The 22,048-nt window shown below is 34.3% G+C and overlaps 2 protein-coding genes across 2 annotated transcripts; one reads left to right on the forward strand and one right to left on the reverse strand.

Annotated features, from left to right (window-relative positions):
* Positions 1 to 1,772: 1,772 nt before the first annotated feature.
* LOC143544668 (probably inactive receptor-like protein kinase At2g46850) lies at positions 1,773 to 4,262 on the forward strand. The gene is made up of 3 exons (XM_077036718.1): positions 1,773 to 2,568; positions 2,653 to 2,736; positions 3,015 to 4,262. Exons 1-3 carry the CDS (start codon positions 1,773 to 1,775, stop codon positions 4,097 to 4,099), a joined length of 1,965 nt encoding a protein of 654 aa, XP_076892833.1. The 3' UTR covers positions 4,100 to 4,262.
* On the reverse strand, positions 4,130 to 8,080 carry LOC143544667 (3-methyl-2-oxobutanoate hydroxymethyltransferase 1, mitochondrial-like). The gene is made up of 5 exons (XM_077036716.1): positions 7,655 to 8,080; positions 6,358 to 6,564; positions 5,475 to 5,621; positions 5,227 to 5,280; positions 4,130 to 4,499 (listed from the first exon to the last, which is right to left on the reverse strand). The coding sequence occupies exons 1-5, from the start codon at positions 8,066 to 8,068 to the stop codon at positions 4,260 to 4,262; spliced, it is 1,062 nt and encodes a 353-aa protein (XP_076892831.1). The 5' UTR covers positions 8,069 to 8,080; the 3' UTR covers positions 4,130 to 4,259.
* Positions 8,081 to 22,048: the final 13,968 nt, after the last annotated feature.

A 22,048-nucleotide genomic window follows, 5' to 3' on the forward strand; every position in this document is an offset into this window, starting at 1 on the left:
CTAGCCGTATTTTACTTGTACCGGATTGGGCTAAAAAATGGTACAACCGGTTGAACCGGGTTATACCGGGAGGTTCAACCGGTTGGATAGTTTACCTTATAATTTTCTATAAATGTAACTTCAATCCAAAAATAACCCAAGACTATATGATTCCTATAACAAAAATAATCCAAAAGTTAACCCATATAAAAAAAAATAGTGCAAAAGCACTCAGTTTGAAAATAATAGTGCTAAAGTTTACATGTTTGAATGTTAATTATTGGGTTAGAAGTAATTTTGAAAAAATATGGACCGAAAATATCAAAAATTTCTCGGGCTTAAAACCGGTTTGCCGGTAAAAACTGGTATTTTAGGCAAAAACCACTAGTACGATGTTCTAGCAAACCGGTCAAAAATACCGAACTCAAAATACCGGCCTACTGTGCGAAATCCGGTTTAACCGGTTCAACCGGCCGGTTTGAACCGGTTTTTAAAACACTGGAACAAACCACCACTGTGAATGAACAATAAATCATCTCCAAACTGGATTGATTGCCAAGAAACATGGAACCCTAACCCCTCTAGCTCCATAAATACCGAAGTATTAATGGGTAACAATCCAAAAGTGGATCGATTGACATCAATTCCCGAAGGGAATGCTCGATCATTACTTAGGAACCCCAAAGAATGATCAGGCTCCATCACACGGATGTGAAGGAGGGCGGCCGGAGAGGAATATTGATGGAGGAAGGAATCGTCTATCTAGAGAGAAAACACCTTGGTTTTCACACACAAAAAGTCGCAAATGAAAGAGTTTAGGGTTTAGGGTTCGGGTTTAGAGTTTTAGATTTTTGAGTTTCAGGTTTATTTTGTAAAAGATAAAGAGGTAAAATAAGGATATTATAAATATATATACTATTAAAATTAAAAAAAAAGATATTATACATATTTACAATATTAATACTAAAAAAAGTTATATTAATTAGTTTTTAATTTGATATATGTAATGGAGATTATTAAATGAAAAAAATGTTGTAGGGACTAATATGCATATAAATATTGTTAAGATGCAATAGTAATTTATCTAATAAGTTAAGGGGGGTGTCTATTTAGTAAAAATGATGTAAGGGGGTACGTTTAACAGCATCCAATTACAATTCAATCCCTTGTAAGCTATCAAACCAAGTTTGAATCTAGCTTCTACTTGTCTTCTATTTTAACTTTTTTTAAGGTTACCTGCCATTGTATCACCATATGTTTTATTTTACCCGGTCGATGATCCCACCATTTAGTAGATTATCAATGCATTTCCATAAGTTTTTCAATAACACGTAGTCATATACTAATTACCAAAAAAAACATCGAGCATATATAGTCTATATTCGATTTTAACAAGATTTTGTATCTCAAAATCTATTTTGTTAGCAAATAGTACATTCCATAGAAAAGGCTAACTCACACGTCTTTTGAATCATATGATAAGTTAAATAATAGATAAAAATCGTAAAAAGTAACCCAAATCTCGAAAATTAAGGCTTCAAATCCAATAACTATATGAATAAATGTGTCCTCAAGCTCACATGGCGATGAAAACCCATCACACAATGCAACCCGGTACCCCGTTTTACAGACCATATTTCGCCATCTCACCTTCCAATATATATTATTATATTATATGTCAAACATATATTCATATATAACATTTATATATGCATCTATATGTGTCATTCTAATGATGCATATACTGGAATCTTGATATTCCTCTAGAGTATTAGTAACATTTAACAAACAATATGATCATGCTCATTGTTTTCTTATTGCTGGTGGTGCCACCAGCTGCGAGTGGCAGCGGTACCCGCAGTTGCCCGCCTGAGAAATGCGGAACCTTTGACTCTATACCGTACCCGTTTCGCCTTGACAATGGTTCGGGTTGTGGGGAGTTGCTTTCGGATGCTTTTCGTGTCTCTTGTGTTAATGCAACTTCATTGTTTGTTAATATTGGATCATATAAGTATCAAGTTCTTCATTTTTTCCCGGATGGTGGCGGTTTGTTAGTGGCTTTTGGTAATGAGACGGCTCGTTATTCGTCGTTGTGTCAAAGGTATTATGATCTTAGGTTGTTTAGGTTTCAGGCGAATGATTATTTTGGTATATCGAAGGATAATGTGGTTGGTTTGTACGGGTGTGGGGATTCGTCGTTGTGTCGGAGTGACTGTGGTGGATGTCGGGACGCTAACACCACCACAACCGCCACCACTTTTTCAGATAGCGGGTGTTGTTACTCGCTGTCTGAAGATCGTGGTGGTGTTTGGCAGGTGGGTGATAGTTTCACGGTTTTCGAGGATTTCGGGTGTAAGGGTTTCTCTTCCTGGGTTGGCTCAGGCTCAAGCTCAGGCTCGAGTTATGACAAGAGTGATATGAAGCGTGGTGTTAAGTTAGAATGGGCGGTTCCAAGTTCGTTGATCAAAGACGTTTGTGATTCAAATGCACGAATTGTTAACGCGAGTTCGGTGATTTTCGGTATGAGGTGCGAATGTGTTGATGGATTTGTAGGCGATGGGTTCGCTAAGGGGACCGGTTGCTTGAAATGTGAGTCGTTTTCTTCGTTACTTTGCGATTAGTTTTTAAAGTTGTTGATTATATAGTTTAATGCAAGTTTTCATACTTATATAGATTGTGTTAGGGACGGATCGGTCGTGTATGGCAAGACATGTTATGCTAAGCGGCATGGTAAGGGTAAACAGATGCTTATAGCGGGTACGTACCTTGTATATGAATACACAGTTACGTATATGTATAATGTTTGTAAACATATCATTTACAAACTAATCACATGATTAATAAACAAAATGCAACATTATGCAAACTAATGATCTTTAAAAAAATATATAAAAGCGGCGCTTAGACCGTCAAAAGAACCGTTTCTAAATGTTTTTTTGAAATTTTTTATCAAAACCAGCTAAACTGTACCGTAAACATCCCTAGTATATTGTATATGACTACCGATGAATTTAATGCGGCTTCCTTTGATACAGGTATTCTCGCATTAGCCCTCTCGCTCATAACATTGATCGCGTTCTTCTGCTTATTAAAACGACAGTCCAAGACAGGAACCATCGATCAGGATCAAACGCACAGCCAAAGCAGTGCTTCACTAAAGAAAGCATGTAGAACTCGTTTATTTACTCACACGGAACTAGAACAAGCCACAAAAGGATTCTCTAACGATCAAAAACTCGTAAACATCAGGCCCGGGGGCACTATCTACACCGGCACCCTTACAGACGGACTCGAGGTAGCAATCCACAAAGTACATTGCACAACTGAAACCGACCTCATTCATGTCCTATCGCGTATCAAGGTTTTATCAGAAGTTTCCCACACAAACATGGCCCGTATCCTCGGATGCTCAATAGACTCGGGTTACACCCCACTTGTGGTCTTTGAGCACCCGGGAAACGGTACGCTCGAACAACATTTATGCCAAGCTGGGATCGACGGTAAAATCGGTCTAGAATGGCATAACAGATTAAAAATCGCCGCTCAAATATCAAGCGTACTCGCATACCTACAAACCGAGATCTTCCCACCCGTGTTCCACCACGGTCTACAATCCGGGTGCGTTTTGTTAGACCACGACATGTCGGTAAAGCTAGTCGGGTTCGAGTTATTGGACCATGGTTCAGACACGTGCGGTTCCGGTTCCAACTCCACCGCACCGTTTTCAAACAAAAACGATGTGTACGCTCTCGGTGTAATGCTTTTGGAGATTTTAGCGGGCCGAAAGTCGACTGACCTTGACACAGTGGCGTTAAGTAAGATTAGAAACGGGAAGGTGGAGGAGGTGGTGGACCCGATGTTGTACTACCATGAACAACCGACGTATAGGAAAGAGCAGATGGGGATTGTGGCGGATGTTGCCACCCGATGCTTACTGTTTGGCGGTGATGACGGACGGTTGGGGATGCATGATGTGGCACGAGAGTTGGTACATGTAACGAAAGAGAGCGCTGATAATGTCGGTAGTAAAAGAGGGCCCGCGGGGCTCGAAGAAACGTTTTCTAATTCAAGTCTTTTGCAGATGATATCATTGTCACCGGACTCGATTTATGCAGCATAAATGTAATAACATTCCAAATGTTTTTGAGAATATAATGTTTAGATGCTATTATTCAAGATAATGTGAATGTAATAATAATTGTATAGCATGTTTATTGTTTTAAGTTTAACTCCACAAAACTGGCATTCTAACTTAAAACTAATGCTACAAATTCTGCAGTTTAAATCTTCTTACTTGCCTCAACGTTGTCAGCCGCCTCTGCCACGGCGGCTGCAGCCTTATCCAATCCCATTTTTTGCAGTTCCTTCAAAAACCCGTCAACCTCCGCCGGACTGATTTTGTATGGGCTGTAGGCCACCCCTGGAAATGAACGGTTTTCGACTTCTTGTTTATAGTCTGATAAAGCTTTGTTTATTTCTTCACCTATTTGAGCAAACTGCTTGCAGAACTTTGGAGTAACCTATAAAAAATAATGTATGTATAATAGCAGCCTCTTTTAGAAAATCATTGAATAGTCTGCAAATATGTATTTATAACCTAGAAACAACGATGTCTGACGGGATGATTAGTATAGAAACATGTTTTAATAGTTTGTGAAATGCCAAATATACCATTTAGAAATCACAAGTTTAAAACTTCTTGTGGACCCAAATCAGCCACTCGTGAACTAACGTGATCGGTTCACTAAAATCTAGAATCGAGACGAGCTTTAATGAGCTCTTACCTTGAAGCTCGCTTAATAAATGAGCCCGAGCTGCATATACTGAACTTGACTAGGCTCCTAAGCCTATTATTTATACAAATAAAATAATTCTTATGTATAATAATAAATGTTATAATATTATTACTATTTACTAGTTTATTACATGTATAATTATGATAGAAAAAGTAAACAATATATCATATTACTTATATAAAACTACAATTATATTAAATATAAAAGAAAATTATATATGCAATACAAAATAATCAACTAATAAACGAGTAAAACCCGAGCTGAGCTCAAGCATTATTGGATATAGACCTCGAAACAAGCCAAACTTGATCTATATTGAGTTAAACGACCCGAGCTAGAGCTCAAATTGTAAGCTGAGAATTTGTCAGAAATGGCAAGTTGTTTGCAACTTTCATTGAGAATACGGAGTAAAACTAATCAAGAATAATATAGTTTTATGTTTGATGCAAACCTTTGCGTGATGTGGATGTTGCATCATTCCCAAGAGATCATGGTAAACAAGAACCTGCATCAATTAATAGTTTAGCAATGAAGAACATCCATAGTTGTTGCTCAAAAGTTATTTTATTCACACACGAATTTTAATAACATATACATTTAAAGAAGAGAAAATCACAAATATATTCATTTTCCTATATGTGTTATATAACCATTTTCTAGTTGTGTAAGAAACTTATATCATCAAGAAAATATATGAACCTGTCCGCTGCAAAAAGGGCCCGCCCCAATACCGATGGTGGGTATTTGAAGAACAGAAGTGGCGGCTGCAGCCACTGGTGGAGGCACACATTCAAGAACAACAGAGAAACAACCGGCTTCCTGTAATGCTAGTGCCGTCTCCACAACCTACACATCAGACAACGGTCTTATGTCATTTAGGATGTTTACATGTATCATAAAGAGGTACAGTTTGACTTTTGAAGTCAAATATGGACTTTTCAGGCTTCAAAATTGATATGGCTTCTTTTAACTTCGAGAAAGAAAATGTATTAAAATCGGATTATACAAATAGGAATATTTTTCTTGCAATATGACAACTGGAAAGTCAAACAGTTGACTTTTATAGTCAAACATGCACTATTCCAGATTCAAATGATATGGCTTATTTTATCTTTGGCAAAATGTTCTAAAAAGCCACTAAATTAAACAAATTCTACAGATGGGAATATTTTTCTTGCAATATGAACAACAAAACGTATCAGATTCGAGGAAACTGAAAAACAAAACGCTTTACTTCAAAAGTCAAATTATGCATCCTTTCTATAATGTCAAATTGTAGCCTACAAAACATATATATATCTATACCATCACTTGACCAAAATAGATTTATACCTCCTAAAAGCTGGTTTACTTTGACTTTTGCGGTCAAAATTGACTTTTCCGTCTAGTACTTTGACAAATAAATAAATAAATGTCAATTACACTAATCTGTGAAATAGATTCTACAACCGCAAAGAGCTTTAATTATTATTAATGAGAAAACTGGAAAAGCCATATCAACTTTTGACCAAGGAAGCCATAAGTTTGACCTCAAAAGTCAAACTGTACCTCATTTCTTTATATTAGATGACAACTTGAGGACCTTGACGGCACTGAGAACATTCCTCCCTTGAGGTCTAAATCCACCAAGAACGCTAATGGCTTGAGGGGTCAACCCTACATGACCCATAACTGCAATTCCCGCTTCAACGATGTGTTTTGCAGCAGAAATTCTTGATGGTGCGCCCCCTTCCAACTTGATTGCATCCATTCCACCTTCTTTTAATACTCTGACTGCGGTATCAACGGCCTGCGCGTATAAAATATAGTAATATTAATCATTCTTCTTACAAAATACAAGAAAATCACTCAAATGTATAAATGCATAAGGAAACTATGGTTTTGACTTTTCGGGTTCTGTTAAAGCTTGTTCTTGACACATGCGTACTAAAGATTAAAGCTTTGACGTTTATTAAAAATTAAAGCGTTGATTGATGCTATTAAAGATTAAAATTGAACAGGTTCAGATTTTCGGCTTTTAAAGCTTGACCTTGACACATGCTTATTAAAGATTAAAACTTTGATGTAAACTCACTAGTATTCAACACTTTTATTTTATTGATGGTTTTTTTCTTAAGCCATTAGATCACTGAGTCAACTCTAGTGCATTATAATCGAAAATCACAAAAGTAGTCATGGCCTCTATACACAAATAACAATACATATGCAAGTCTATACGAGATATGGTGTCATGCAGTTTTGTACTTTTGCATACTGAATTCAAATGTGAACAGACCAATGTCTTTGTTTGCAGTCAAATCGGTCTTTGTCAATCAAATGACTGCATGATTTGGCTATCATACGACCTATATAGCCCATTTGACCACATTTTGCCCTATCAAACGAACCATATAACACGTTAATGAATATGCAATTTAGACTTTTTGGTCAAAAGTATAACCAACATCCAAACTTCAAATGTGCAATTTTTGACTTTTTGTAAGTCAAAGGCATAATACACAACACGACCCATATGATCAATTTCGAACTATTATCCAGTATAACTATCATACGACCCATTTGACTGCTTTTTACCTTATATTCTAATGAACATACAATTTATCACATTTTCATGATTTTCCATTACTAACATGAAGAACTGATCAACACGTTTATAATTTTAGACCTTGAAAGTCAAAAATGCAGTTTTGCATACTGATATCAAATCTCACAAGAATGGGTCCCTATGCCGTCACATCAGTCAATTTCTTTGTTAGTCAAACACATAACTATTTGACCCTAATGCGACCCATATGGTCGTTTTCGCACTATCATCCTGTATACCTATCACATTCCAACAAACATACAACTTTGACTTTTTTAGTCAAACAACAAACTACCTGTTGAGAACTAGACTCATAAGTCCCAAAGGCAAGATCCCCGACCAGCATCGGGCGTTTGGCCCCACGCGCAACGGCCCGACAATGCACCAACATCTCCTCCAAACCAATCGGCAGCGTGGTGTCATGCCCATGAACCACCATGGATGCAGAGTCACCCACAAGCGCAATATCAATCCCAGCGCTGTCCAAATGCACTGCCGACGGGTAATCGTAAGCAGTCACCATTGTAATGGCCTCGCCTTGCTTATGTTTTTTCCGTAGAGTGGTTAATGTGACTCTCTGGTCGGGGTTTTGAGGCTTTGGGCCGCCGTAGACGGTGTTTTCTGGTACGTTGCTCATGTGTTGGATGTAAGTGGAGATTTTGGAAGTGGGTTTTGGTTTTGAGAGTATTCGGTTGAAGATTGCAGCCATTGGGTGGTGGTGGTGGTGGATATTTAAATGATTGATTATAATAATATTATATGATGTTGCAGGTTATGATGAAACATGAGTTAGTGTGATGAAGATGTTGGTAGGGGGTAGGTTTGGTTTTGATAGTTAAGTTTTGTAGTTATTGTTGTTAAACCAAGTGTAATCCAAATCAAACTCTTGTTGTTGGTTATTATTATTATTATTTTTTTAATATAAAAGCTGAAATTGTTTATTTTAGTTCGGTTATGTTAGACCAAGCGTAATGGAGAGTTTTGGAAGAGGTCTTCGGGTTTCAAATAGTCATCCAATGTTGTGTACACAACAATGTTTTCAGACCTGTCCTGGGCGTTGACCCGGACGCCTTACCGGGTCAAAGGTCGGACTGACTCGGGAGCGCGGACCGGTGTTTGACCCGGATGACGTCATAATTAATTTGAATATATATATATATATATATATATCTATAATATATATAAACGAAAACCAAAAAATCCTAGGTGTCGCGATGTGGTCGCTCCCCCTTTTTGTGGAGCCACCAGGTTTGCTTGATTTTGATTTAACCCGGTTTTCCTCGTTTAAGGTTTAAATTTCGCGGGTCATCATTTTTACCAAACCCAAACCCAAACCCAAACCCAAACCCAAACCCAAACCCAAACCCAAACCCAAACCCAAACCCAAACCCATATACACTTAAATGGGTCAGAACACCTTTTAATATTTTCTCTGTTCTTTCTGGTATCGAACCCTCCCTCTCAGCCACCCTATCACCCCAAATTAACAAAACCCTAGACCTCAATTCCGGCCAAACTACTACTCTCATCAATTTGGTGATAATTGAAACTAACGAACATGTAATCAGTGGATGATTTGCAGGTAGTAATCAGTAGTAGATGGAAATTGATGAAATCCTCTGACGACAGAAGGAAGCATTGGATCTGAAGGTTTCTTGACCCGTGTAAAGGTTAGGGTTTCTAGGAACATGGAGAAAGATGTGGTGAATGAACACGAAACCCTCAATGTTCAAACGGGCACCAGGTAAATTGATACCATCGATGTTTTATCATTTGATCCGTTTAAGGTTGTTGGTTTCTTTAATAATTTTTTAAATAGTTATGCAGAAAGAATACATGCTCATTAAACCCGCAAGGGATGCAGCTCTCAAAGCAAAGATGGAGGAACAATTATCAACTATAGAAATCCCAGTTCATGCTGATAATGAATGGAATATAAGGTAAATATTTGGCGTTTCATCATATTTATGATGAAAATCAAATTAACTTCCTAAACGTGGATCAAAGATTTAGGCTTTTTATATATACTAAAAGGAAAATAAATCAAAGTTGTTAAAACTAGGTAAAGTAAAATAGTTCGAATCAGGACTCAAGATGATGAAATTTGGGTCCGAGGATTGGAGCAAACCTGGGGTGTGTATGGGTTAGTTTTGGGCTCCAACCGAACCAAAAACTGAAATTTTGGTTTTTTGGATTTCAGTACATGCAAAGAACAATGCGTATGACAAGAATAATGAAGACTTAGGGTTTCAATGAAACTTGGTTTCATAAAGGGATATTGAATAAGAGATATTATAACCCGTTTAAAGGCTAAATGGGTCAAAAAAGGGATCTACTGCCTCGCCTTCATTTAATTTTCAGTTTTGATAATTATATAACTTGCTCTGTTCATCTAAATCAACATGCACACATCAATCGACATACACACATCAATGGATTGAATTTCTGTCTTTGATGGTTAATCATAACATCTATATGATGTATTTTTGATGCATCATGTTTTTATTGTTGAAGTGAGTTTTATTTATTTGTCTATCTGTATATATGAAGCTAGATAACTTATTGAATGCCATTGAATCAGTAAGGAGATTGTGTCTGTTGGTTTTGCATTGTTTATTGTGTATTATTTGTATCATACTTACAATTTTAGAGTAATTTTGGCAAATAGTTTGATATTATCTGTTTTGGTAACGGGTCAAAATGGGTTTTTGGGTTTAGACATGAAATTTTAACAAGTTGAATCTGGATGGGTTAGGTTGGGTTGACCCGCAAACAATTTTCTAATTGTTTTTTATTAGTTAAACGCAATAAGATGATACAAGAACAATATAATTATAATTCAGAATTTAAATCTTTATACACAATTAGGGGTTTTCACGGTCCGGTTTTGGAAATCCACAAACCGAACCATTCAGTTTACCGGTTTCACGGATTGGTTTTCACAGTTGGACCGATTTCTGTTTTTTATTTTCTAAATCATTAGTTTGTATGCAAAATTATAAAATTAGTTTATGATTATAATACATATGCCGGTATGGTTTACCCGATTGGTTTGAAGTTCAAAACTAGACCGAGCCGTTAAAACCGCATGCTTTGGATCTTTAACCGGCCAAACCAGCTGGATTGCTTCAGTTTGGATGGTTTCGGGAGGTTGCATTCATTAATAATAATAAAGCTTAACCGACTTTCAACGGGTCCCGTCTAAGTAAAACGTTCACTAAGATTTTTCAATTTTTTTAATCGTTATTCGTTTTTAATATTTATATATTTTAGACTCACGGGGAAAGCGGTTGCCGAATTTGTGGTTGAAAAAGGAGATGGTTCAATGTTTGCTCTACAATCTGGTGGTGTACCAATAAAAGCTGCTAAAATCCAAGTGAGCTGAACCTACTCAAATGGTCATCAACTGACCGGTTGCCTTAGATGGATATTCAGCACCACTGAGGACACCAAATTTTGCAAAACTGGTAACATAGTGTGACAATACATCACTTATTTAACCTTCTTTCCAACTTAATTAATCATTTTAACACTTGATAACAATGCATGTTGCTTTTGTTTTACACATATACAGATGCGTCAAAACGCTGTTATGAAAATCAAGTTTGAACAAGCAATTTATGTAGCTACTTTTCAACAACGCTCAGTTTTCCGAGCCCGTTGCCTTTAAAACCATAGGCATTTTTATATTTAGTGTTTAGATGTAACTTTAGTGGTTTATGCTTTTCTTAAATTCTGAGAATCTTTTGAATTAGAGTCAAATAAAATTCAGAGCCAGATATAAAGTTGGATCTTTGAAAGTTAGCTGATGTTTTATCCTAGATGAGCATGTTAACTGCAAACGCTGAGATTTGGGCTACTACTGCGCATTGAAGTTGAATGTCTGCAAATGGGAGGTAAGCGACATTACATTATAAATTTAAACTAAAAATATTTAGTAAACAAATTATTCGAGGGTTTACAAAAGTGGCTCACATAATGACCAGCCACACGAAATAAGCACACAAAAGAGTATTCAAATGGGATGTGATTATGACCTTTTTTTATAAACAAACCTCTGATCCAGATAGAGTATTTTAAAAGACGATTATTTCTTTCATCTAATAATCCTCCTCCATTAGACATTCAGTATTTTATGTTGACTTTAAATGTATAGTAGTAATATTGCAACTTTAGGTGTGTTGCATCATCTATAATGCACACAAGAATTAATGAATCTTTAACTTTAGGTGCCTGTTGTTGCAAATTGCATCAACTGGAGGGTTGGTAGACATGGTGAAAAGAGGCTGTAGATTTCAAATAGATGTGCTTAACATTGACGTAATTATATTATGTTTTTATAGATAGTTCACTTAGTTATGTTTGCATTCATTACTTTGTTTAATAAAACTGTTTTGGCATTGTCAAACAGATGATCCGACAATTAAAATGACTGCTATAAGGACGTTTGCGTTTTATGGTACTCCAGCATTTTCAAAGATGATTCAAAACTGTATGGTCAAAAACTTTTTTGGAAGGTTAGTATCTTTTCAAATGAAAGGTTGGTATCTCTTCAAATAAAACTGGAGTATATGTCTAAATAATAAATACATAAATTCACTGTGTCTATTTTAGTCAAAAACCAGCAAAGAAGTGGGGATGTAAAAGGTAGTGAGCCTTGAATCAAGGGTGAAGAGATGGCTCCCCAAGCCAATAAAAATGTGGCCACACCTTAATTAAGCTAAGACTTTTGCATGATTTGAAACATAAAAATAGTAATTGTATCTATGCATGTATGCTATGCTATGCTATGCTAACCCGACACGTATATGACGGAGGTTTCATGTTTACTTTCATTTACCACAAACATGATATGGTGTATTGATTTTAGTCATAAAGGTATATTTTTAGGAATTTTTTTATATCCAAAATAGAACAAAGTTATATACAAAAACGATTGTTTATTTTCACCGAATGATTTTGTTTTAGGTAGATATTTATAGTGTTGGACTACGACAAGGATGTCTGACACCAAATCTTGTGAAAACACTTGATTTTAAGTTTACATTACATTACATTTTACACTTCAAAGTATGACTTTTGACTCACTCATAACATTTAGTGTGATATTATGTTGTTTTATTAAGATTTTCAACATTTTAATTAACCCACCCATAATTTAATTACCTGTAGATTTACATAGACGGATTGCGTATATAAGAGTGGGATACCCATGTAGTACACGTACATTTGTGTACTTTCATAAAGAAATAAAAATAAGTTGTAATCAATCGAAACAACACGACATATTCACAATAATATAAAAAAATCGCTTTTGGAAAATGACCCATATATGAAAACAAAAAGTTATCAATACCTCAAAAATATAAAACAACATATTAAATTAATGTAACGTAACAAATTTTATATTCAAAATAATATTTTAAAAAAAACCTTAATAAGCCCGCATAACACGCGGGCTAAAAACTAGTAATTCATATACATATAAAATTAATAATAACCAAAAATAATAAAAATAACAAACTTTAATGTTTGTTTGGTTGGTTGGCTCATGTGTAATTATTAAGCTTCTATTTAGGAAATGACCCAAGTTCGAATCTCATCATGCACATTTCATTTTAAATTCAATGAAAGAAAATGGGTTTTACCGGTTGACCCGCCGTGTCACCGGGTCCGGACCGACCGCCACCCGCTAAACCCGGCCGGGTTTTTAGAAAACGGGCCAAATACCTCACCCGGCCCCGTTCTGAGACCTGGTCCATGTCGGACCAGTACGACCAACCGGGCCGGGCCTGGTTTCAAAACACTGGTCACAATGTAGATGAAGAGGAAGGCGGGTCCCAATGAGTGAAAGCGACAATAGAGATGAGGTGGGGGTGTTTTGGGTTATACTAGGCACGCTTGGTCTTAGATTAATGATTTTTATTCACCCAATAATTATTTAATTTTTTAAATTAGTTTATTTTATTTGAACCACAAACAAAACAATCATTGCAATTGTATTTGATATTATTATTTTCAGTTCGATTGAGTAAGTGATCTGTCAATAATTCGAGTGGATTGTTAAAATAATAATAATAATAATAACTTATTTGAGAGATCAAATTTTGTAAAGATTTTTTATGTCGATAGCCTCGAGAATTTGAATTTTTAATGTTTCTTTTTTCTTTTTGAATTTTTTATTTATATTGTTTTTAAGTTTATCTTTTCATTGGTTTATGAGTTAATCTTTTTATCCTATCTTTGGTTGTTAGGAAGAAGAGATCTAATACTCTTGGATTTTCGTGTTTCCAAATTAATATTTGGATTTTGGTTATGCTTTGTAAACCTCGAAGGTTTAGAACATGTTGGTTCCTAATCTTTTGATTAATAATCATCATTTAACGTATACATTTTTCGCACATCAATTTTCCTTGACTAACCTTGTAAAGTAGCACACTAGCATATTTTAAAGTAAAGTATAATGCTATAAATATATTAGGCTAAAAGACCGAAGTGTCTCATTCATTTTTTTGGAGTGGCCCAACCCTAACGGTTTGAGATAAATTTACAAACGTAAGCTTTATTTTGTTTTGAATATAACAATTCAGCATAGATTGCTTAATTGTCTAACCATTTTATGAATCGAAAATTTGGAATCTACAAGTTATACGGGAGTGGGTGATGAACATGTTAATAAGATTGTGTGAGTTTTATCAGTTATTAAAGCTAACATTAGTTTTGCCTATTACAACTGTGACATTCGTCAAATTTGAGTCTCGTTTCATATTCATTTTGTAATCTGTAACATGTCGATTTTTTTTTCGCGTTTATCCTTCGTAGTTGTGGTTAAACTTGTAAACCCGAACCGGCATTTTATCAAATTATAGATGTTATAACTCTAGCGTGTGTGGGGTTTGTCAAATACAGTTATTTATAATTTATAAGCTCGGTTAAGTAAACGTTAGGGACTAAAGTGAAATTCTTTAAAGTTATATAAGTTTTAAATCATTATAAACCAAATATCAAACTTGAGGGGCCAACGGGGTAACTTTTATACCCACCTGTATATACAAACAAACCCTAACCCTAACATATTAACATTCCCAGCTGTCACCCCTTCTCCCAGCCGTTTTCCGGCGAGCTCACATCCGGCCACCACCTCCGGCCACCAGCTCCGGCCACCACCAGCCAACACCACCTCCGGCTACCACCTCCCATCGCATCACCATCATCTTGGCCGCCACCCCTGCCGACCACCACCACCATCTCAACCACCCCACCACCGCCGAAGCTCCTTCCCCTCTCTACATGTTTTTCCGGTGACCGGAACAAACCGGCCACCGGTGTGTCGCCGTCTGGTTCACCCTCTCCGGCTCACTCTCTCTCCTCGACATCTCTCTCTCTCGGCCTCTCTCTCTCTTTGGCGCGCTCTCTCTGCCTCATCTCTCTCTCTCTCTCCATCTCTTTCTCTCCGCCTCGTCTCTCTCTCTGTACCGTTTTTCTGGCGCGCATCCGGCGGCCGGAATCGGCTCCGGCGAGCCCTTGTGTTCCTCCTCTCCGGCTTCGAGTTCAGATATTGAACTTGTTTGTGACTTTCAGTTTAACAGGTAATTAATCGAACTAATCGGATCTGGGTTTTAATTTGTTTTGGAAATGATGATGCTAAGTGTACGGGTTAAGACTAATGCTTCCTAAATTCTAACTAGATGGTCGTTTAGAGCGGTTAGTTGGTGCGTGTGTTTAAATTCGAGGTCACGGGTTCGATTTCCTTATGTGACCAACTTTGGTTTGTTGTTGTTATCAAGTTATTTAAGTTAATATTAACATTATATTTATTATCTAGATTTTATTATTATTGTTACAAATATTGTTATTATTATCATTATTTTTATAAATATTAAAGTTGTTATTAATATTATTAAGGATCATATTATTATTATCTATTAAAATCATACATTATCATTAATTACTAGCAACAATATTATTATAGTTTTTTTTTGTGAACTCGTTTAAAAATCGAACCGACATCGAGTATGGTATCGTTATTACTATCAATATTATTTATTATTATTATTATTATTATTATTATTATTATTATTATCAACAACATTATAATTAATACAAATATTTCTATTCTATAACTATTAATAATTGTATTATTAATAATAATTATTGTTATAATTATTATACTATATTAGTATTATCAGAATAATTATTGTTATTATTATTAACATCATTATCTTATATATCTATATATATAACCTACTTTAAAATCGTTATTATTATTTCTATCTTTTATCATTAATAATATTATTATAAACTTTATTATCAATTCATTTTATGAAACCGAACTATTGATTTAAAACCCGTCTTGTTTCTATTTAATATTGGTTTAGTTATTTAAAAGCCCCAATAAAATAATATTATTTTTATTCTAATTATTAATTATGTACGAGTCCCTAATCATTAACAAACTAACCGGTAACCCGATTAACAACCGAACCGTCTCATTCGATGTTTCCAATATAGTTTCATTATGGTTTCAAGTTCATTAATATATTTTATTTATTCGTTTTCAATTAGCTTTCAAGTCGGATTCGTTCATTTCGTTCACAAGCTTTTTATATGTCGATCATTTATTATTTCCCGATTCGTCAATCGAGGTGAGTACTTTCATACCTCTTTTTCCATCTTTCGTTTTGGGGTGACATTTCATACCTATCAAACTAAATGCTTTATTTACTTGAATCTTAAACCCACAAACGTGATTGTATACCTTACTTGAATAATTGCTCGATTTGGTGTTCTATGCTTACATGCTTATATGTTTATGTGTTTATCGCTTTTGGATGGTGGAACTATAAATCCTATACCATTTGGCAAACCCCTTATGGCAAGGTGTCGTTAACGTAATGCAATTAACGATAACTATTAAATCCTAGACTACTCGGCAACCCTTTGTAGCTAGGTGGTGCTAATGTGTTTAGCAATTGTCTACAAAATCCTAAACTATTTGGCAACCCCTTATAGTTAGGTGTCGCTAACTTGTTAGCGATAACTATTTTATCCAAATTCATAGCTTTTATTTATTGTTTTGTATACAAGTTTTGTGGCTCTTTATTACTATATACTTATATGCTCAAACTTATGAATTGCTCACCAACCTTTGTGTTGACAAACTTTATTTTATGAAATGTTACAGGTTTGACTTTTGTTGACTCGGGGACTTGATGAAAACGTTACCAAGACTATTAGGGTATTAATAAAACAAATAATATAATTGTTACTTGTATTCAATTTTGTTTGTGTGAACGAGATGTATTGATTATTGATTTATGAAATAAATGAGTTGATTAAATATTGTCACTTTAAATAGTGTCTTGTGTATTTGTCCAATCACGTTGCACCCTGGCATGTTCCGCCTTTGGTCGGGGTGTGACATATTGGTATCAGAGCCACAAGACTATAGGATAGGTGGTTAGACGTAACGACCTAATATAGTCTTTACTTTAGGGTCCTTATACGTGTTGCCTATACGTATTTACCCTACTTGATTGTTCAATACGCTTTTTTATTTATATACTTATTTATTTTATCAAATCATAAATATACACATACACACACTTTCATAGTACTCCAAGGTATCCTTACCTTAAAACGCAAAAACATTAGTTTTTATTGTGTTTTATGGATCACGAGCTTAACTTAGATCCCGTTGTTTCAAATCTCCTTAAAGATTGTCTCAAATGAGATGACCACTTTAAGTAGTCGAATGCGAGCGTTCCGCTCGCCATCCTAATTTTTGGTGTTAAAACAATAGGACTACGGTGATTTCGTGGACTAGTGTTTTGGCATGACGTTGTATCTCGATTTATTGTGTTATCATTGTTATTTGAGTCTAAAACATGAAAAAGTCGCGGTGATTACATGCACATGTTTAGACCCCAACGTGGTAGTTTTGTAAAAATGTTTTTAGTGTCGGAATATCAAGTCATGGTGGTTCATGCGCGATTTTTCCACCTTTAAATCTTAAAACATTATTATTACGTTTCAAGAATTTAAACCATTTTCCCTTTATTTTGTTATAAATCCTTATCACAAGTCTTCATTTATAAAGGTAATTTTATATTGTGAATAATTCTTTTATATCTCGATTTTACGTAGTAAAGTTTTACGCCAATTTTCTCATTTTGTTTTCACAACGATTTTATTTATATAAATTTCATCCATTGCGACCTCTTCGATAAATATATGTATATACATACATTTTCGATCTATTCACTATGATTTTTTTTATATGCCGTCTATTTTCATTAAGACTATTTACAAACAAAATTCTCATTATATAAATTTCATCATATTAAAAAGATTTCATGACAAATTTTACTTTGAATTTTCAAGTAAATCTTGTATTATATAAACTTTAAATTTTATTTAAAGTCCTTGTACAAAAAAAATTTGTATAAAATTTCATTTTTATAACTATTCCGTTTATTTTGAACGATCATTTCACAACATTAATTATTTAAACTTTTCACGACGTTTTAATTATATTACATAATATCCATGGTAGAATTCTCATTACCTAAAATCTATTTTACAACAACTTTCATTATGCATTTTTGCTTCATCATAAATTTTCACCAATAAAATTTGCATCTTATGATACAACTCGTTTTAAAAATTCTTATGATAGTTTTGCCATGATCTTTCAACAAAGTCACAAACTTATAGCTTGTAATCTTCTTGAAACTCTCATGCAACACTTCATAGAAATTTTAATTAAAAGACAAAAATCGTTTTGATTTCTCGATTTACAATGCCGGTCATTCTAACTTACTATAATATTTTCGTCACAGGATATTAAATAATGGACTTGGTAAAAAAAAAGATTTTTTTCGCAACTTTGCATTCCCAAAAACGACATTCATCATTTAATATTGAGACCTCATAACAAATTTTGACATTCAATTTACGCATTTTAAATTTCCCCATAAGCAAAAAAAAATATATTATTGTAATATTTACAAAAAAAAAAGGGTTTTGTGTGGTTCACACACTCGGATATCAAAAACAAATTCTATTCATATAATATATATTCATATATATATATTAACATATAAATTTTATTATCAAAACCTTCGTTGATGCTTCAAACATTATTTATAAATTTTGATATTTTCAATTTAATACATACTATTAGTAAAAAAAATCTCCCTAGACGCAACCACAAATGCCCAAACACCCGTAATCCATTACAAACTACCGCCTTAAATCAAACCACCATTCCACTTCAAAAATTTCCCGAGCACTCAAATCCTCCCTCGATATGAACGAAACCTAACACATCAACGTTATATCCTCACCTACTCAAACCCCATGCAAAATCCAAGATGTACAACATTAACCCAACAAAAAAAAGCCTTAAATACCGACACCTTTACGCCACGAACACCTATCAAACTCACTATCCAAATACTTCAAAGACGCCGACAAACACACCCACAAAATACCTTGAACATACAATAACCAAAGCTTACCCAATTATGACTCAAATTCTTCGACCCATGCTATGTCAATTCACCAAACCATATCGCCACACCGTTCACATCCAATAAAAATAGAAACCCAAACACTCCTTACTAAATACATGTATAAACTGAATCCAAACCCAAACTAGTCAAGGTCGACTTACACAACCCGTCAACTTACCCGAACTCAAATAAGCAAGCATCATCCTAATAGCTCAACCACTACTCACACAAATCATCCAAGCTTAACCCACTCAAAAGACCTAAACTCAACAAACCCCATCAATTTAACTTAAGAAAACTCAACTACCCAAGCCGACCTAAACACTCTCACTTACTACTAAATTTCCAACCCATTCACCGTAAGAAACCTAAGACCTCTCTCTACGCATGCAAGCTTCGTTTTTCCCTAAAAATATTTTTATATATATACAAAAAATGTATTTATAATGACCTCATGAGTTCAAATAATCACTTTTAAATTATACACTCTAAAAATTTGTGTATATATATATAGGATTAATTTCTTTTGAGAACCACTTTGAGTTTTAAGAACTCGAAAGAACTCAACGTAACAATTTTTTTTTCCGAATTTTTTTTACACATGTGTAATACGTAAGTGTAAGTGATGTACAAAAAATTACGGTATTTTTTTACACACCGAATCGACTTTTTACACATGTGTAACTAACGTTTAAACTTGTGTAATTATCAAAAATACTTATTCTCTCTCCTGCTTTATTTTTTAATTAAATTTAATCTCAGCCACATATTTCATATCATATAATTAAATGTGTGGTTCAAAATTGAGTTCTTAAAACTCACCATGGTTCTCAAAATAACCCTCCCCTATATATATATATATATATATATATATATATATATTGTATTGTCATGACAACAAAAAAAATTTGATTATGAGGATTTGCCTTCAAATGTTGTTTAACGATTATGTATATGATTTCAAGATTTTAAATATTGCCACATAAGGTGATAAATCTTTTAATGACTCTATAAATACGAGGTTTCATTTTGAATGTTGAATGCGGGATTTATTTAGTAATAAATTACAACTTTCATAATTTTGTATGAACTCAATAACCATGGCTTTGCAAATCCTTTGGGACGCGTTTATAAATACTTTATGTTGTTACACAAAATTTTTGCTCAATAACGATTTATGCAAACTATTACTTTTTATTATCGCAAGCATTATTTTATAAATAGATTTTTATCACAGCCGCTTTATGTATACAAACTCCTTTAACAGTTTGGGTTACAAGATTTACATTCAATAATGATTTAAATATGAAATGCGTTATCGCGATGCTTCGTTATTATGTACATTTCTTAGAAACAATAAAACGGCCTTACTTAAGACCTCATTCTCAGTTTTAGTCTATTATACGCTACGCGATTTACATATTTCGACATCAAATTCGAGTCTCACAATTATTGCGATTTTATTTCATTTGATGAGATGTTTCGATGACAATATTATGCACATGAGATTTCATTTTTGTGTTTTGATTTCCGTGACCGAATGCAAAATATTCAATTGCAATTTGTGTAATACTTTCAAAACCTTAACTTCGCCAAAATCTTGTTTATCTTTCAAACGATATTATCATGACTATGTTATTTATATTAGAGCATTTGTGTAAACGCGATTCTATACATTACTCTATTTCATTTTTATCTAATCTATTAACGGCCTATGTGTGGCCGTCTACAAGTTTTGGCGCTATTAGAAACCGTTATTATAATGATGATTATATAAATGGTTTCACAATAGTGGTCGTATTCACGTTTTATCACATTTCATTGATTGTTTTGGTTGTTAATCAATACTATTTTATTTATATTGATACACGTATGCATCACCCCAAAGAAACTCACCTCATCCTCGTGATTTCACGAAATCGTATTCTCAATTACTTATAACCTCAAGTTTGTACACATATGGAACTCATTGTACGACATAATTGATAATTGTAACGTTGTTTACCCCTACCTAACGTACTCGCTTTTGGGTTCCTCATTTACACCTATCGGGTTTCTCATTTTTCACTCTTTGGATTCTTGTTTCCTTTATTGGATTTCTCATTTCCTTCTATCAGAGTTCTCATTAAAATTCAACAGATTTATGCACGTTTCAAATGTTTAAGGTTTCAAAAAATATATATATATAAATATAAACATGTCTTTTTAAACCACACAATGGGACGAACCATGTGGACCATACGACGATCTAAATAATGATGGGTGCACACTTAATTATCGAAATCCCCGTATGGAAGCCATAGTAAGTACATTTGTGTGCAATAACTCAGACCCGAGGATGATGGCAGAAAAACGATGGAAATGCGAATCGTGATAAAAGCATGGTGGATACGCCGCTGGTACTTCCTATATATAAATGCCTTTATCATGTTTCTCATCTGTAGCGTTTTTCGAGTCATGCTAGGATTTGACGTTATTCTTTGCTTAAAGTTTGTTCATGTAATTATCTTACTAAAGACAATATTAATTAATAATTACTTTTTCTTTGATTTTATTTTAATTTCGGGACGAAATTTCTAAAAAGTTGTGGATACTGTGACATTCGTCAAATTTGAGTCTCGTTTTATATTCATTTTGTAATTTGTAACATGTCGGGTTTTTTTCGCATTTTATTTAATAAATTATCCTTCGTAGTTGTGGTTAAACTTGTAAACCCGAACCGGCATTTTATCAAATTACTGATGTTATAACTCTAGCGTGTGTGGGGTTTGTCAAATACAGTTATTTATAATTTATAAGCTCGGTTAAGTAAACGTTAGGGACTAAAGTGAAATTCTTTAAAGTTATATAAGTTTTAAATCATTATGAATTCAAGTCTGTTTGATGAAATTCAAGTCATTGCAACAGTGAAGTCATACCAGTTGATTATGAATTCAAGTCTGTTTGATGAAATCATCAAAGTACAATCTGAAGTGTTGGTAGATGAAGGGCTAGTGAAGAACGAAAGGATTTTTGGCCAGAATGACGAGTTGATGGAAAACACTCATGGTGTTAAGCTTAGGTTTGACCGTATGTGGATACCACGCAATGGAGATCTCAGAGGTCGAATCTTAGATGAGGCTCATAAGTCAAGATATTCGATTCATCCAGGAGCTACGAAGATGTACCAAGAT

This window comes from Bidens hawaiensis, unplaced genomic scaffold, assembly GCF_021521415.1.
Source record: "Bidens hawaiensis isolate Kalapana, Puna unplaced genomic scaffold, B.hawaiensis_p1.1 tig00013678_1, whole genome shotgun sequence".
NCBI classification, from domain to species: domain Eukaryota; kingdom Viridiplantae; phylum Streptophyta; class Magnoliopsida; order Asterales; family Asteraceae; genus Bidens; species Bidens hawaiensis.